The sequence below is a fragment of the Budorcas taxicolor genome, chromosome 8 (genome assembly GCF_023091745.1).
Source record: "Budorcas taxicolor isolate Tak-1 chromosome 8, Takin1.1, whole genome shotgun sequence".
NCBI classification, from domain to species: domain Eukaryota; kingdom Metazoa; phylum Chordata; class Mammalia; order Artiodactyla; family Bovidae; genus Budorcas; species Budorcas taxicolor.
Genome location: NC_068917.1, coordinates 84,757,799 through 84,775,351, shown reverse-complemented (window position 1 = coordinate 84,775,351; position 17,553 = coordinate 84,757,799). Strand labels below are relative to the sequence as shown.

Genomic DNA, 17,553 nt, shown 5'->3' with positions numbered 1-17,553 from the left:
CAATGGGAGATAACCTGGGTTCCATCCCTGGGTTGGGAAGATGCCCTGGAGGAGGGCATGGCAACCCACTCCAGCATTCTTGCTTGGAGAATCTCCATAGACAAAGGAGCCTGGAGGGCTGCTGTCCATAGGATCACAAAGAGTTGGGTACGACTGAGTGACTAAGCACAGCATAGCAGCATACTGGAGAGGAGCATTTCATTTTTGTTCCAGGGTCCCAGAATTATAGTCGTATCCCCACAAAGCATCGTACAATCCAGATGTAATCTGGATTCAGTCTGGTTATTTTACTCAGGGCTTATAAGCCTCTTTTTCATTGTCTCACCTCCTAATTTCTTTCACAGAGGTAAGCCTCCTTTGCAGTGGACAAACTTTGACCCTTTGGAATTCCTAGAAGAGTTAAAGAAAATAAACTATCAAGTGGACAGCTGGGAGGAAATGCTGAATAAGGCTGAAGTTGGTCATGGTTACATGGACCGGCCCTGCCTCAATCCAGCTGATCCAGACTGTCCCGCCACAGCCCCCAACAAAAATACAACCAAAGTAAGTACAGCCGTTGCGTTCTCCTCAGAAGAGGGAGGGAGAAAAACTTGATATTTGCCCCCATTTTTAGTTCTCTTGTTTTTAAGATTTTGCCTTCAACTTTTTTGGTCTATGGAACTAAGTTTGTTTAAAGAGCTAAATTTTGCTGTAAGATTTGCCATACGCCTCTCATTAGCCTTGTTATTAATGTTCTCACTGAAACAAACAAGCCCTTAATGCACTGGATTTTAACAAGGCATGTGACCTGCCTACTAATTCCTGTAATTATGTGGCTGTCTGTTTATTTCAGCCTCTTGATATGGCCCTTGTTTTGAATGGTGGGTGTCATGGATTATCCAGAAAGTATATGCACTGGCAGGAGGAACTGATTGTGGGTGGCACGGTGAAGAACAGCACTGGGAAGCTTGTCAGGTAATCCAGCACGGAAGACCCAAGCCGCCTACTCTCTCCTCAGAAACCACTTCTCTTCTGACATCTGCAAGTGTGTTTGTATTAATACTTAACTGTTATCCTAGCTAGCTGTCTGGTATAATCGAATATTAGAAAATATTAGTGACCAGACCAGCTCAAAAAGTCACCTTCTGGGGAACTTTTCAAAAACAGGTTTATCATTTTCATCAAGACCATAGTGAGTGAGTATAGAGTTTTAGAAGATCTACCTACTACATAGAAAATTGGGGAAAATATAAAGTAGGCAAGAGGGACTGGTCATACCATGTGGAGTTAAGTGATATGAGCTGAACCCTGTCACAGACTGTAAAAAGGAAAGACCAGCAATTGACGGCTAAATGAGAATTATCCTCTGTGCACTTGTGGACTCCGCTCCGTCAAGTGTCAGGCACTCCGTCTGAGATTTCTCCCTCGAGAGAGCCGTCGTCTGGGATTTCTGCACAAGCAAGCATGCAACGCTGAGCCCAGCATATCTGGTCAAGCTATCTACTCCCCTACCCTTCCTGTTTCGGTGAATAGAAACTGAGAAAGGAAATTGCCTATTAATTTAATTTGGGGGTATATCTGTAAAAGGTTTGTAAGGTTACACCTTTAATATGGTACATCAATCTATTAAATAAAATAACCATCCAGGTCCCACTTTAATGGAAACATGTGCTCACGTAGGACTGGATGGCTGCGGTGAGTCAAGGGTGCTGGGTGGGGATTTTGCACAGTGAGAGCTGCTCCCCGGGGACGCTCATGTTGTGGCTTTTCCACCCCATCACAGTGCCCATGCTCTGCAGACCATGTTTCAGTTAATGACTCCCAAGCAAATGTATGAACACTTCAAGGGTTATGAGTATGTCTCGCACATCAACTGGAATGAGGACAAGGCAGCGGCCATCCTGGAGGCTTGGCAGAGGACGTATGTGGAGGTATATGGCTGGTGTTCTGATGCCCGTTGAATCTTAGTACAGACCCCTTAGTTACGAAGTACTTCATTTTCATGTTTTTTAAAACATTGTTTACATTCTCATTTATTTTCATGGTAGATTGTAATTCTGGGAATCTGGTGGGATGAGAACTTTTTCCTTTTCTTTCTACTGAAAATCTTCCTATCTGGGTGATGCTAATTCTAACTGCAGTGCCCTGAAACACTGTGAGGAACCAGTTGTGAACCCCAGAGCTGAGGCATAACAGAGTTTAAAAAAACACTTGGTTAGCAAGAAAAGGTGTCTGGAAAACATTAGCAAGGCATAGAATCTGTTCACAGCTGCAGTCCCCTTGGTTAGGTCATGTGACAGGAGCTGGCCTTTGTTTCCCAAGCAGTGACCTCCACTGAGCTGCATGTGACCTTTTAAAAGTGGCCAGCAAATGAAAGGGGCGGGGGGAGGAGTGCCCATAAGAATGAGTTGTTTTGGATTAGGGGGGAACTGATGGACCCGCAGATCAGTTGTGGAGTTATGGAGAGGAGAATAGCAATCTCAGACGCAGAGTAAATAGAGCTCTCAGAGTGAACTTCAATTACACAGGCTCACTAGCTTACTGCAGCTCCACGTTCTCACTTGATTAGCAATAGCCTTCACTGTCTTGCGCCCAGGTCATTTCATGTTAATCCAAGTCCAAATACCAATCATGTAGAACTCTTTTTAAGGCATCCAGAAGTAGTGGAGGTTAGGCAAAGGGGACATGTCACTTGAAGTCCGTGCTCTTGAAGCTCATTGCAGCTTAAATCCCATCTGGGAATTTGTCCTTGCGTTGTGACCACAGGTGGTTCATCAGAGTGTTGCTCAGAACTCCACTCAGAAGGTGCTTTCCTTTACCACGACGACCCTGGATGACATCCTCAAGTCCTTCTCTGATGTCAGCGTCATCCGAGTGGCCAGCGGCTATTTACTGATGGTAACACACAGTCAATTCACTTCTTCGGGGGAGGAGGGGGTTGGTTTTGTTTTTCAGTTTTTACCTTTTCATGACTGCCCCTGCTTTTTAACTGCTCTTAACACACACGTGCATCCAAGACAGTGAGAGCTCGGCTTCATAACGGTTTAGGAAGTGGTCATGTAAAGCATTTATTACCATTTGCAGTTTGCCCATCTTTGACTTGTATCATTTCGTGTGATGTCTGTAATGTAAATTTTTGTTGTTGTTGGGATTTAATAAGTTCTACCTTTTGATTTGGGGTGATGGGTGGGGGAAAACATTAGAATCTTTATACATTCTAATGTTTGGCTTTTGTTTTGTGTCTCCCCCTCCCTCTCCCCCCTCCTCCGATTCCCCTTCATTCCTTCACCTCCCCCCCAACCCCTGCCCCAACTGTTCTGCTTGCAGCTTGCCTATGCCTGTTTAACCATGCTGCGCTGGGACTGCTCCAAGTCCCAGGGTGCCGTGGGGCTGGCTGGCGTCCTGTTGGTTGCACTGTCAGTGGCTGCAGGATTGGGCCTGTGCTCATTGATCGGGATTTCCTTTAATGCTGCAACAACTCAGGTACTAAAGGAGCCATCGTCCACTGTTCATTGACAAACCACCCCTCTCCAGGCTTGGCCTACTTGGCCTCCTGTGTGTCCGTATCACCTATAGGGTCTTCCAGGCTTTTTTCGCTTGGACGCCCCATTCCTCAGAGAGTGCTGTCTCTAAATAGACCGCTTGACAGTGGGCAGGTCTGAATGGGCTTGTTGATTAGCCAGAGGTGCCTCATTTATCGGTGGAATTTATATTGTGTATTCGAGCAGTGGGTTTTAATCTTGAATGTGCATTAGCATCACCTGGAGGGCTTGTGCAACCTAATTGCTGGGCCCCATCGCCAGAATTTCTAATGCAGCCCATCTAGGGTAGCGGTGGCTAGCCAGCTCCTATCAGTGCTGGTCTAGGGCTCACGCTCTGAGAACCACTGCTTTAAATGAGTTAGATTCTGTTTCATTTATAACTTAAAAAATTATTATACATGGAACTTAGTAATGTACAAGATCTACTATGAGCTACAACTTCTACATATGGGGATTTAACTATCAGATAAAAGTAAGTTTTTCATGAGTTCATGTAAGCTATCCTTTGGGCAACTACTAGGGGTGCTGGTGGCAATGCTTTAAATGCCTTTAGGATTCTCAGAATTGGACCTCGTTTGTCTAATGTCACTGTGCTGTGTTTCCACTACAGGTTTTGCCATTTCTTGCTCTTGGCGTTGGTGTGGATGATGTCTTTCTTCTGGCGCATGCATTTAGTGAAACGGGACAGAATAAAAGAATTCCTTTTGAGGTAATAGAAAAACAAAAGAAGAAAGCTTTGAGGAGAGCAGAAATCCCCCTGTGTTCCTTGTCCTTTGCCTTTTCTCAGTCTGGCCCAGTAACTATTTCAGTCCCAAGTCAGAAGATACGTTACTGCCTGTAAATAAGTAAGTTAGAAGAATCTTAGGACACTTGTTCCAGAGTGCACATTTGTTTCTTTGAGTTTTTTGGTCACCTTATTCTCATTTCTCCTTTCCCCTTTTTAATCATATAAAAAATTTACTCAAATCATTATCTTGCAGCGTTGTCCTTTGACCATGAACAACACATGCCTATAGATAGATAGGTTTTCAGGGTTGGTGTTAGAGAGAAAGGCAGAGATGTCCCCTCATATAAGCATTGTAAAATACTAGTTCTCTTGTTTTGCCACTTATTTGAATTGTTAATTGTTCAGACAGCATGTTGTCTGAGGCCCCACCTTGCAGCTCCCAGCACTGTGGTTTCTCTTTCTCAGGACAGGACCGGGGAGTGCCTCAAGCGCACGGGAGCCAGTGTGGCCCTCACCTCCATCAGCAACGTCACAGCCTTCTTCATGGCCGCGTTGATCCCAATTCCCGCTCTGCGGGCGTTCTCCCTGCAGGTGCGTCTCCAGGGACCAGGTCTGTGAGCACTGTGCTCACAGCGAGCCTCCCGCATCTCCTTTTCTCCACTGATGTGCTTACGGTTTTACCACCATGAATTAAAGAAGTAGGCCAGCGTTTGGGGCTCTCTTTCCTGGGTTGGATGCTTCTTTAAACAGTGATGCTGGCACTCCCTTTGAGACAAAGTTCTCGGGTTCTTTCTTTTCCTTTCAAGCCCTGAGGCTTAGGCATCCTCATAACCGATTGCCTTAGGGAGTTGCCCTTTTCTTTAGAGTTAAATTAAAATGGTACCAGGCCACTCTGTGTGGGACGCCTAGAGGCCCCTGCTGCAGATGAGCAGGAGTCCTTGGATTGGTCCCTGGTGCAGCCAGTTCTTAATCACCCCGCTTCTAAATTCTGTGCTCGACTGTCCTCCCCTGCTGGCCACCCTCTCTTGATTTCCCTGAATGAAAGTAGAGAAAGTATTAGTCACTAAGTCTTGTTTTACTCTCTGTGACCCTGTGGACTGTAGCCTGCCAGCTCCTCTGTCCATGGGATTCTCCAGGCAAGAATACTGGAGTGAGTAGCCATGCTCTCCTCCTGAACCTGGGTCTCCTGCATTGCGGGCAGATTCTTTACCTTCTGAGCCACCAGGAAAGCCCTGATTTCCCTAAAGCAACCCCCAACACAAAGCCACTGCACAAAGCAGACTCACTGACATGGGATGAGGTTGCAGTGTAGCCCAGGCTAGGCAAGAACATAAAACTGAGCATGAGATGCTTCACCAGGTGAGGAGATATCGGCCAGTCTCTGCCTGGGGGAGCTCCTTGGTCCCTTGTTTGCTACCTTTCCTTCCTTGGTTCCCCCCACAGTCTCTCCTGGTCCCTCTTCTCTTTCCTTTTGGTTCCCTACCCCATTCTCAAGCTGCCCCAAAAAACTCAGAATTCCTCTCCCTTTCTTATGCAAGTTTGTCCCTCTTTGTTCTGCTCCTTCCAAACCAGGCCCTTTCACACCTAGAGGCCTCTGAGATACTGTGCCAAGGAGCCATCTGAGTTGTAAGAATGAAGAGTTCCCTCAACTGGGGATGCAGCTATGGTATGGGCATTGCTCTTCAGCTGCTTGAAACTCATGGGACATCCTGAAATTGGTCAACACAGCAGATAAAGAAGGCTACTTGACCAGTTTGTGACATGGTCTTCCTCAAGGATATTATTGAGGTTTTGTGAATTAAGTTCGAATCTTAAAGCTTCATCTGTTGTCCAAGAAAGATTAAAGAAGCAGTGACTTTCCTTTCTCTCTGTGTCTTACAATGCAATAGTAACTCATGAGATGGCCAGGTTTTTAAAGGAAACATTTTGTTGCCACTTCTTAAACTTTTGTTACATCCATCCAGCTTTATTCATGCTGCTTTGCTCCTTTTAATCACCAAAAGGTTCTAAGGATTGTGACCAGGAGAAGAAATTGACAAATCATAGATTAGGTTTATATGTGTATTTTTATTAACATACTCAGCTCTTTTATAACCTTCCGATATGAATCTTGTTTCACTAATCATCTATATGGGACTAAGCAACTAGTGATCTTACTAGATGTGGACACTACACTTGTTTAATATTCGGTGTAAAATTTTGTGCCCATCACTATGACCACCAGAACTTCCCAAAGAGAAATACTAAAAAAGGTTCTTTAAGTTTTTATTATAAATACATAAAAATAGAAGTAGTGAGGAATAAATGAAATCTAAAAGTGGGACCAAAATTCAAGGAAAATGAAAATATATCTAACTGCTCAGTAATACGAAAGGTAAATAACAGATGCCCACTAATTATGAATTTTTTTGGTACAGCTGGAGTTGTAGGACGCCTTTTGCACAGGCATACATGTATGCAGCATCTGTTGAAAGCCTGCTTTTGTCTTGTATACAGCAGATTCTGGCACTGAGAAATTGCTCCAGAGTCTTTTAACAGTGGGCCCCTCCCTCTTGCCTCTGTCCTTCTCTGCCTGCTTTTTCCCTCGCTGTTCTGGCTGCCTCACACTCCTTCTTTTCTTCTTGTCCCTCTCTCTCATTTTCTCCTGTTCTCTCTCAGTACAAACTGATGATTCATCAAGGCATACTCTCCTTTAATGATATCCTATGGTGTGGTGGTCTGAAAAGCTACATGAGTTTTCCTTACGTCTTTTAGAAAATCCAGTTCGCTAAGTTCTCCTAAGGTAAGCACCTTAATGAGATGAATTGAATGCTGTTGGTTTTGCACTTCTATTCCAGGGTAGTGGAGTATCTAGAAAATTGCATCTACAGCTTCTAGGAATCTTCATTTATTAAAAAATGACCCCCTGTGATACTGGTTCATTCTCTGTTAAAAAGAAAAAAAAGGATGGAAAATGTAAGGAAAAAAAGCATGCCATGATTTTTGCAGTAGCCATCAGAAATTTTATGCTTGGTTCCCTTTAAAATGTATTGACGTTTGAAGTCGACCATTATATAATTTCTCTTTCCTTTAGTACCCATGTTAAGTTGAAACTTTGGTTATTCATTTGTATTTTCAGGATGCTATAGGTTAAGCATCTAAAGGGATGTATCGAAAACAATTCTGTCCAGTAATAAACTGACATTTAGAATTTTTCCCTGTTAAGTTTTTTCAATTGTGTAACCTTGTCAAGATAAATAGATTTTTTTCCCCAAAGAAACCTCTTTGTCAGTCTTCACCATCTGTCCAAATGCCATCTCTATACCAGAAAGCAGTGGCACTGTCTATAATTCTTTTAGAACCAATGCCGTGCACCAGGGTTTTGCTGGTAACTGGTATTTGTTCTTCAATGAAAACTCCCGAAACAGGATGCCTTATTGTTCCAGATGGTAAGAGGGTTTAGATGAGGGCCCCTCTAGGCAGGCCAGTTCCTCTCTGCTCTGCAAGTGTCTCAGTGGGGCCACCCATAGATGCTTTGCAGGGGAATGGGACATTTCCTTTAAGCACAGCAATTAGAATTGATTGATGGTATAAAATCATCCCCTGAAAAGCTGGTATAAAATCAGCTTTTCAGATTTACCTAAAATTTCTTAAACTGCTCTTTGCTCTAGTGGTGACACTCCTCTCTTACTGAGAAATTCTTGCTGGCTGTTTTTACCATTTCGGTGCTCTTTAGAGGATATTGGAGTTCTGCTACTTTCTTGTCAGAAAATACCCTGCTTGTGTATTTAATAAGCTGTTGGACAATAAGCTGAGATGGGAAACCACCTTGGGTTTCTTCTTTCATTGCTCCATTTCTACCACAAAGAGACCGAGCAAGATGCCCATCACATTTCTTAGATGGATGAGGCTGGTGTCAGATACATCCCCCATCCACTGCAGAAAGCATCTGTTGTTCTGGCCACAACATCTGGGCCACCTGTATACATGTTCGTGTATATGAACTTTTTTCACAGTCTCTGCTCCCATCCCTAGGAACTTGTATTCAAAATGAGATGCCCAGAGTTTCTTATTGTATTATACTCCTGATCTAAGCATGACTGTAATAAAAAGAGAGGCTGAAAGGATCCAACCCCCAAGGTTGAGGTTTCCTGGAAAACCCTTGAGAATCAGACCCATTCTCCCCTCTGTTCTGACTGGTCAGGAATCCTACCCTTGCTGCCCCCACCCCCACCCCCCAACCCCACTGGTCACCATGTCTGTCCCCAGAGACAGACACATCAAGCCTGAGTCTGAGTCCAGTTTACTGGGAACCTCAGGTAGGTGGCCTTCCTCTGCACCAGTGGTCTTTATTATAACAGGGATGACAGCAATACTAATGTCCACCTCCTGGTTGCAGCAGGAATCAGATGGATCCTGTGTAACTTAGCTACCTGACCTCCCATCACTCCTGCCCCTTTCTCTGACTCTTAACAGAATTTTAAACTTAGCAATGCTTCATAGCTCCTAAACTCAGGCACCACCTATTGAATTTCCTCCACACGTCCTTCCTCCCTGGTTTTCCCAAAATCCTTTTTTGTCTTCTCCATCTCCCAAGAAACCTTTCTTGACCACCCCCATGTGTACCCCCAGCTGCTTGTTCCCCCTCCTCTGAGCCACTCTGGAACTCCGGCCTGCTTTTATTACTACATTTATCAGCCTAAACTGTAATTTGTTTCTAGCTGTGTCTTTCCTTGAGAATAGGATTTTTGTCTTATTTATCTTTGTGTCTTCCATACCTAATATGGAGCCCTGACTTTTTAAATTATTTGCCTATTAGATTAACCCTCTAGTCAAAATAGTGAGTTGCTTGTAACATATTAGACAGGTCTTTAAAATACCTTATCACAGTGGCCGGTTAGCATGTTTCATATATTTTGAGTTGATGAGTTTTCAAGGCAAATTAAAAAGAGAGGGATTGGGTCATTTTTAGGAGACTCTTGGTTATTTTTTGGTTTTGTAGACTGGACAGAGTATTAATCACTGAAAAGCATCTCTCCAAAACTTGGGCTTGCATTTCACCTCAAGCATAAATTCAAAAATTACTATCCAAAGACATTTGCGAAGTTCTCTGATATTGTTTCATACCACTTATAATCAAGTTTTCTTTTCTCACCCTGAGACATTTACCCAGTTTGAGATGGTTTTACAACTAAGCAGTTCTTTGAAAAACCTTGTAAGAGGTTTTATTTTTCAAGCAAATTTCTGATGATTTCTTGGTTGCTTAGCATTCCACTCGCAGTTTTTCATTGTGCTCCTTCTTTCCATGCCTTTCTGAATGGGAGAGCCTTTCAACTGTCCTCTGTTGACTTTCCCCTATTAACAGCCCAATTGTATAATTTTTACTAGGTCAGCAGGAGACTTGCCAAAGCACTACAGAATCTAGCCCCATGTTTATTCTAGGTTATGGAGTGACTTTTGAATCTGTACTTATTTATTCTGCACACTAGAGTCACACACAGGAATTTCTGCTTAACTCTCCTTGACCTTTTATGTTACTGTGCTCACACACCCCCCCAGGCTACTCCAGAGGCTATTTGGAATGTGCCTATTAAAAACCTCAGGGGATGTGTTTGAAATTTTATTTCATGTTTTAAAGGTGACATTTTGATATACTCGATCCACTTCATATATAAAATTTCTAAGTGTAAAACCAGGGCTGAGTGAACTCTTAGGAGCATTCTAAGAGGAAAATGTTTCTTTTTGTCTTAAAGTAAAATGTCAGGTATATTCTTTGTTCTGCCTTTGTCAGTTTGGTTCGGTTAGGTTGCTAGAAGATGTTAGTTTAGTTTAGTTCCTGTGTCTGTACCCCATGGACTCAAGGAATTATTTAGAGATGGAAAGGATCACAATGATGAGTCCCTGCTATTATAGTCAAATAGTCTGTTAGTGATAGACGAGAAGCAAAGTGATAAATTCCAGCATCTATTTCGGGTTTAAATACTTCAGTAAGAAAGTAAAAGAAGGATGTTGTTTAAAGCATCTTTATTTTTTCAGAGTAGTCCTCTGACTGGGAGGAAATGTGTTAGTGACCTCTACATTTTTTTTCCTCCCAGGCGGCTGTAGTAGTGGTGTTCAATTTTGCAATGGTTCTGCTGATTTTTCCTGCAATTCTCAGCATGGATTTGTATCGACGTGAGGACAGGAGATTGGATATTTTCTGCTGTTTTACAAGGTACGTTTTCTGTCTGCTGTGGCCTTTTATTTGTTGGGAACATAGTGGTAATGTTTAGAGAACTTCTTAGTCTGTGCACTTGGAAGGAAGTATAGTTAATAGTGTGCTGGACACAGGGGAGATGATAGAGGATGCTTTTTCAGGGGGACGTCAGAGTCACAGGGTCTGTCCCCTCCCTTGAGCATCCTCAACAGCCCCGAGGTTGTGATACGCGTGGTCACTGTTCATCACATACCAGTGTTGCTGATCGTTGGGAGTGTGTTGTATCCCTATGGGCAGAACAATGGTTTAAAACCACCATCTGGAAAAAATATCACCCTTTGGGCGGTTTGGTTTTTGAGTCTTTTTTTAAAGGAATTCTGCATTAAAGAGGTTCATCAGCTTGTAACCTGATTTTTGTCAGCCAGATTCAGGATCAACCATCCATTTGGCCTCCTTTGACTTACGTATGTCTCTGTCCAGATCGATAAACCAGATGATGTTTGTGGAGTTCAGTGATAACATTTTGTTCCTAAATCAGAACTGTGTAAAGTAGGTAGTTATCAGTCATGGGCAAAAATGAAGGCGTTGTCTCCTTGTTTCAGTATCCCACCACAATATAATCCCCCCTCTTTCAGCCCCTGTGTCAGCAGAGTGATTCAGGTTGAACCCCAGGCCTACACAGAGACTCACGATAACACCCGCTACAGCCCCCCACCCCCCTACAGCAGCCACAGCTTCGCCCATGAAACCCAGATCACCATGCAGTCCACGGTGCAGCTTCGCACAGAGTATGACCCCCACACGCACGTGTACTACACCACTGCTGAGCCACGCTCCGAGATCTCCGTGCAGCCCGTCACCATGGCTCAGGACACACTCAGCTGCCAGAGCCCCGAGAGCACCAGCTCCACAAGGGACCTGCTCTCCCAGTTCTCTGACTCCAGCCTCCACTGCCTTGAGCCCCCCTGCACCAGGTGGACACTCTCATCTTTTGCTGAGAAGCACTATGCTCCTTTCCTCTTAAAACCAAAAGCCAAGGTAATTACCAAAACAGAAGACTCTGTTCTTCAAAAAATAACAAAGCAGGCGCCTTTGAAATTCATTAGATTGCTTCTTCAGATGTGATATATTTCAGGCCTCCTATCGAGTCAGCCCATTTAAAGCTGGAGGCCATTTTAATGAGCTCATCTTCTACAGGCATGAATCTCTATGTGGCAAATGTTTCTTTCAAATTTACATCAACTCCTTGCATTTTTAACATTTTATTCTTTGTGAGCTTGTTTTAAAATGCATTTACCATGATTTTCTGGGGTTTTTTTGCTCTGGAAAAATGACCCCTACATGCTATTTCCAGGCAGTATTATGGTAAGAGTGAGGTATACACCAAACAGCTCAGCTTTGTCAAGAGAGAGTCGGTTATGTTCCTCTGGGTCTGATCTCGGGCCCCTTATTTTGTTGCAGGTCGTGGTGATCTTCCTTTTCCTGGGCCTGCTGGGGGTCAGCCTTTATGGGACCACCCGAGTGCGTGATGGGCTGGATCTTACAGACATTGTGCCTCGGGAAACTAGAGAATATGACTTTATTGCTGCACAGTTCAAATACTTTTCTTTCTACAACATGTATATAGTCACTCAGAAAGCAGATTACCCGAATATCCAGCACTTACTTTATGACCTTCATAAGAGTTTCAGTAATGTGAAGTATGTCATGCTGGAAGAAAATAAACAGCTTCCCAAAATGTGGCTGCACTACTTCAGAGACTGGCTCCAAGGTAAGATGCTGCTGGAGGGCACTCATCCTTTGTGAACGTTCACCCTTTGGTCTTTGGTGTGTTCGATTTCCACAGGTTCTCTTTGTTCACTTTACTCAAGTGTTAGATTATAATGTAACACTGACATGTTTCATTAAGTTCTAAGGATTGCTTAAAATTCTTATATAGACTCTGGGGCAGCTCCCAAATCTGGTTTTTACCTGTAAAACAATGCAAACAATTCAGATAGCCAATTCAGAAAGTTCTGTAAGAATTTATGAGTACACAGTAGGAAATGGAAAAGTAGGTTATAAAATATGGAGCTGGATGCTTCTAATAATCTTTTTTTTTTTTTTTTTTGGAATGGTGGTTAGTTTGGTGACCAAGTGAAATTCAAGTGTTGATGAAATTTCTAGGCTGACTCACTGCCAGATCATAGCTTACTACACCAGTAGTTTGCATCATTGGAGAATATAATTTAAAATTCCATATTTTGACCATCTCTTGACTTGGCATATGAAATAAACTTAAATGCTCAATTGCATCTGATAGTATATCATAAATAATCAATTCTGCTTCAAAATGTCTTTCTTCACTTCTTACCTTGTCCTTAAAAACATTTCTAGGAAATAGTAGTAAACTGGAGAGAAAGAGGACTGAATATGAATGTATTCAGTAATTCTAAGAACATCTGTTCATTTATTATATGTTGACACATGCAAAGTGAAGTGGAGAATCAAGATAATTATACACACAATTCAAGTAAAAATATTCTTACTGAAATACCCAAATAATTATGGCCCCAACATTTTTTGGCTTAAGTTATCCAAATGATTGTCTTAATTTCCCACTTAATTAGGCTTGTTTAAATACAGATTTAAATGCCTTTTTTGGTCTTAAGTCAATACACTTGTATGTAAAGATTAAGCAGCCAGTTTCCCTGTGAGTTTGCCTGAAATGGTAAACAATGTGAATTCCATTGAAAATTGTTCAGTACGGGTTCTAGCCTTGACTCGTGTTCCCAGAATTTTGTTCTTACGTGTATATCAGATTTGACCTCTTTTTCAGGAAGGCAAAGAGGACTACATGACATTAACAGTGTTTTTTAACATGCTCATGAGATCAATTTAAATGTGTTCCAGGTCTTATTTTGTACAGTAGTATGGGAGGCGGTGGGTTTTTGGGTTTGTTTTTTTTTTTTTTTTTTTGGATAATGAATCAAAAGAGGACCCAGAAAATTGAGAGATTCCCTGCTTTTCATTTTTCCCCTTTTGGCCAAAGACATGCAAATAACTTGCCACAAATAACAAAGAGATCTGCAGAGCACTGCCAGTATCTGAGCGAAGAAGGGTTATTGTGGAATTGATTCCAGTGTCTTTGGCCATTCCTTTGGATGCTCAGTATGGCATGTTAGGCGGAGCTTGGGAAGGCAGCAGGGCATTGTCTCCAGGCAGTGCAGAAAGCTAACCTTTTTATAGCGTATTATAAATTATCCACATGCTTTCATCCCTTTAAAGGCCTAAAACATTTGGACTTGAGAATCTTTTTAAAAGGTGCGCTTGAATCCTATTTTCATTGCTAAGTGAACAACACCCATCTAGACCAAGTAAGATCCATTCATGGCCCCTGATCTGGGTCCCAGCCAGACCAGATCTCTGCCTCTGACTCTGCCAAGGTCCAGCGGAGCACTGTACACAGAAGGCCAGATACTGGGACCACCAGCTGCCTAGATGCTTTGCGGGCCTTTTGTGTGGTTGATTTGGTCTTTGAGCATTTATTTCCTCCAAAGAAGTAGTTGTCCTTGAATTAGCTTTCCTTCAGAACATTTTGGGTAGTTATAAGTAATGGGACCCTCATTAGAAAACCATGTCATCCCATCAGTCTTAGCAACATTCTAGCAGTCTTTTTAAGGGAGGAGAGGTTTACTCATAAAAATATATAATTGAAATACAGAAAGTATCTCAAATGTCACCTTTAAACATATATGCAAATGCGGTGGCCTTAGTGATAAAACCATATTGTACAAATGGTGTTTGTTTATATTTCACACTGAATTACACAAATAAAATTTAGATTAACATTTTCTTTTTAAGCTCTTATATCAGAGAAAAATTGGCAATAGGGATAATTAACTCAAAACTTCACAGTAGGAAATAATTTCTCATATAAAATATTTTAAATGAAAAAGTTCTAGCCAAAATTTCATGTTTTGCTGTAAAATAAGTGAAACATCACAGTTCTTTCTTGCAGGGCATGTGTTGGAATATGAAGAGTTAGCCAAGGGAAGAAGCAAATTCCTGTTCCTTATTTTGTGTCAAGATTGTATAATGTGTGTGCACTTAGGCCAAAACTTATTACTTGAGTTTTTTGATAATTAGAAAATAATATACTAATTATGAAAGAACTTAGCTTTTCTGTGAAGTCAGTGATTATTTCTCATTCATCCTGAAGCCCCAGTAGAGTGAATGGCAAGTAGGGGCCAGCAGTGTCACTGATGAGTTGAACTAAATAGCCAGTGGGGGTGACCTCCCCAAATCAAATCCTTTCTTTGTCTCACTCGAAGGTGTCTTCGGAGTATAAATATCCGACAACCGCACTCAGATTTTTGGGGCCCCCTGTTTGCCACTTTATATCATCGGTGCCCATGTTAGCTCTACTCTCCTATTCTTGAGGCTCCAACAAATGCTTCCTGGGCACTGCAGTGCATTCAGGGCAGTTCAGAGCATCTGTGGTTCAAGCCGACTGTGGAAGAGGCTGCCTTTTCAAAGGTTAACTCCAGCACTTAGCTGCTGTGTGACTTTGCTTATGTCACTTCACCATCCTAAGCCTCAGTTTTCTCATCTGTAAAATAATACTAGCAGGCTTAAAAACTCATGAGGTTTTAAGAATTAAATGAGAGGTAATCAGTGTAAAATGCTTAGACAGCCCCGCACTCACTATAAGCCTGAGCTGCTCCTCAGGATTAGCAGGTCAAGAGGAAAGGGTTAAAGTGCCATGGAAGCCACAAAGTGATGAAAATTCTATTATGGTGAGGAAACCAGAACAGGCCTCTTTTCTGGGGGGTTCTGGGGTAGAGGTGGTTTTTTTCTCTCCTGTTTGTTTTTTTCAAAAACCAAAAAAAAAAAGGCTTTAGGTAATAAAATAACATCTGTTCAATAGTGAGGGTTGTGTGCATGCCTCGCTATGAAAAACAGTCTGTGTGCAAGGGGAGCACAGCCGTTCCCGGTGGTCTCCCCACCCAGCCTCGCAGCCGCTCCACACTCCCCAAACAGGGCCTCCTTTCACCAGGGAGCCTGCGGGCCTCATCCCCAAATTGTTCCTGTGAAAACAATGCCCACAGCAAAGGTTTAGAGAAGATCAGACAGAGGGGGACAGAGAGCGCGAGAGAGGGTCTGTGCTTTGCTCTTCCCTCAACTTCAACCCCCATTTTGAACACAAAAAACAGAACCAGTTCTGTGTGTTGGGCGGAGTGGGGGACAGGTGACTTTGAAGTGACTGAAGACCCTCCCTCCATTCCTACTGACCACGTCTAACCTTGTGCATGTGCAGCTTGTTCAAAAAATGTGGCTGCTTAGGGGCTGGGACTCTGGAGTTCTACGTGGGAGGTGATTTGGGGGTGCAGGGCAATGAAAGGGGTGAGGGTGTCAGCGGAGACTGTGTGTGAGCCAGCAGTTGCTCAGCGCCTAAGGCCGGGTCACCAGAGCCCTGTTTTCTCTTCCAGCACGCTTATCTCTTTACAGCTGTAGCCAAACCGTCAGGTCTGTAATGATGGTTTTGATTACAGAGGCCAAGCGCAGCTGTGTGTGGTGGGCTGGTGGGCTCACCCATCCCCCAAGCCCACAAAGCTCTTTCCTTCCCCCTCCCCGGCCTTGCGGTTTGTCATCTGTTCTCACAGAGCCCCCTTGTATTGGCCTGTGGCTTCCTGTTCTCAATCTGATCCAAATTTACCCTGTGAGGTATTTCCCTGCACACAAACGCACACAAGCTCCGTCCTCCCCCTCCTTCACACCCCCTCTTGAAGGAAGGGTGGCAAAGAGGAAGAGAACAGTCGAGAGTGAATAGGTGTTGGCTGTGATCTTTACACAACCTGGCAGCCGATCCCACAGCTTGTGTTAGCTCCACAAGTCGAACAGATGGAACAAATTGACAGAATCATGTTCACTCACCCTGGGCTGGAGAAGCAACTCAGTTGCTGTTTGAAGTTGGGGGTTTGAATGTGTTTTTCCTGCTCTGAATGGAATTTCTGGTTGTATTGAAGAACCCATGGCTTAGTACCTAATGTGTCACAAAACAGTGTTTCAGCCTAGTGTATCTTCTTCACCCAGCTTTCTCTTGCTTTCTTGTGATCTGGGGGAGAAGAGGGGGGAGTTTTCGGTTAAAACGTGTGTATTTGTTTCCTAGAAATGATTATCCCCGCCCTTCTGCCTTTTGAAGCAGTGATTATCAGCATCCTGAAGTTCATTCACGAAACACGAGCATCACGTGAAATCAAGAATAAGCAGAATACAGGGTGCTTGGAGTTGATGGCAAACACCCCCCTGTCGTCAGTCCACCCCATTAGGCCCAGGATCAATCTGGTTAAGAGTTATAATATATTACACACATTTGCCTTTTCTAGGACTTCAGGATGCATTTGACAGTGACTGGGAAACCGGGAAAATCATGCCAAACAATTACAAAAATGGATCGGATGATGGGGTCCTTGCCTACAAACTCCTGGTACAAACCGGCAGCCGTGATAAGCCCATTGACATCAGTCAGGTACTCTCACTGCCTTATACCTTGGGAGCTTCAGAGAGAGTTGTTGAGCAGGGCTTTGAGACTTGTTATCCCACTGGATAATTGTGTAGGTGCGGGCAAACCAGAGTGCCTCACCTTGCTCATCTGTTGAATGGGGACAAGTGTGTTACTTATCTTCAGAGCAGTTGTCAGAACAAAGTATAGTTGAGGCAGTGCAGATTCTTTCAGATGTTAGACATACTGTGTTGCATTGTTCTCTTTTGAATTCTAGTCCTTGTCACCATGTCAGTCTTGGTTATATTCAAACTTGGAAAGGTGAGTCAGTTGGGTAACAGAAAATTTGAAAGAATAGAAGTTGGGGTGATGGATGGGTTAGGAGAGATTACTAGCAGGATGGGAAGATTTGTTAGGTTTGATTCCTTTGGGTCACTGTGGCATGAGGGGTAGAGGAGGACAGACAGATTGCTCTGTCATGAGTGAGGCAGATGGAAATGCAGATCTTTGGACTCTCCGTGGACTCACTGTTGTGCTTACCCCCGCCGAAAGAAGAGCTATCCCTGTTTGGTAATCATATTCTCCAGTTGCATTTGCCTCTTGGCTGTGACACTTGGATTCCAGCATATCCCCTCTGATTCCTTGG

The 17,553-nt window shown here is 43.2% G+C and overlaps 1 protein-coding gene across 1 annotated transcript in view; it reads left to right on the top strand.

The window, feature by feature from the left end:
- The window catches only part of PTCH1 (patched 1), a 58,698-nt gene that overhangs the window by 25,850 nt on the left and 15,295 nt on the right, over positions 1 to 17,553 (top strand). The window contains exons 6-16 of the mRNA XM_052644817.1: positions 345 to 543; positions 833 to 954; positions 1,763 to 1,910; positions 2,746 to 2,877; positions 3,307 to 3,462; positions 4,132 to 4,230; positions 4,714 to 4,839; positions 10,323 to 10,441; positions 11,059 to 11,461; positions 11,885 to 12,194; positions 16,792 to 16,934. Coding sequence (XP_052500777.1) covers positions 345 to 543; positions 833 to 954; positions 1,763 to 1,910; positions 2,746 to 2,877; positions 3,307 to 3,462; positions 4,132 to 4,230; positions 4,714 to 4,839; positions 10,323 to 10,441; positions 11,059 to 11,461; positions 11,885 to 12,194; positions 16,792 to 16,934 — 1,957 coding nt within the window. The remainder of the gene's footprint in view (positions 1 to 344; positions 544 to 832; positions 955 to 1,762; positions 1,911 to 2,745; positions 2,878 to 3,306; positions 3,463 to 4,131; positions 4,231 to 4,713; positions 4,840 to 10,322; positions 10,442 to 11,058; positions 11,462 to 11,884; positions 12,195 to 16,791; positions 16,935 to 17,553) is intronic.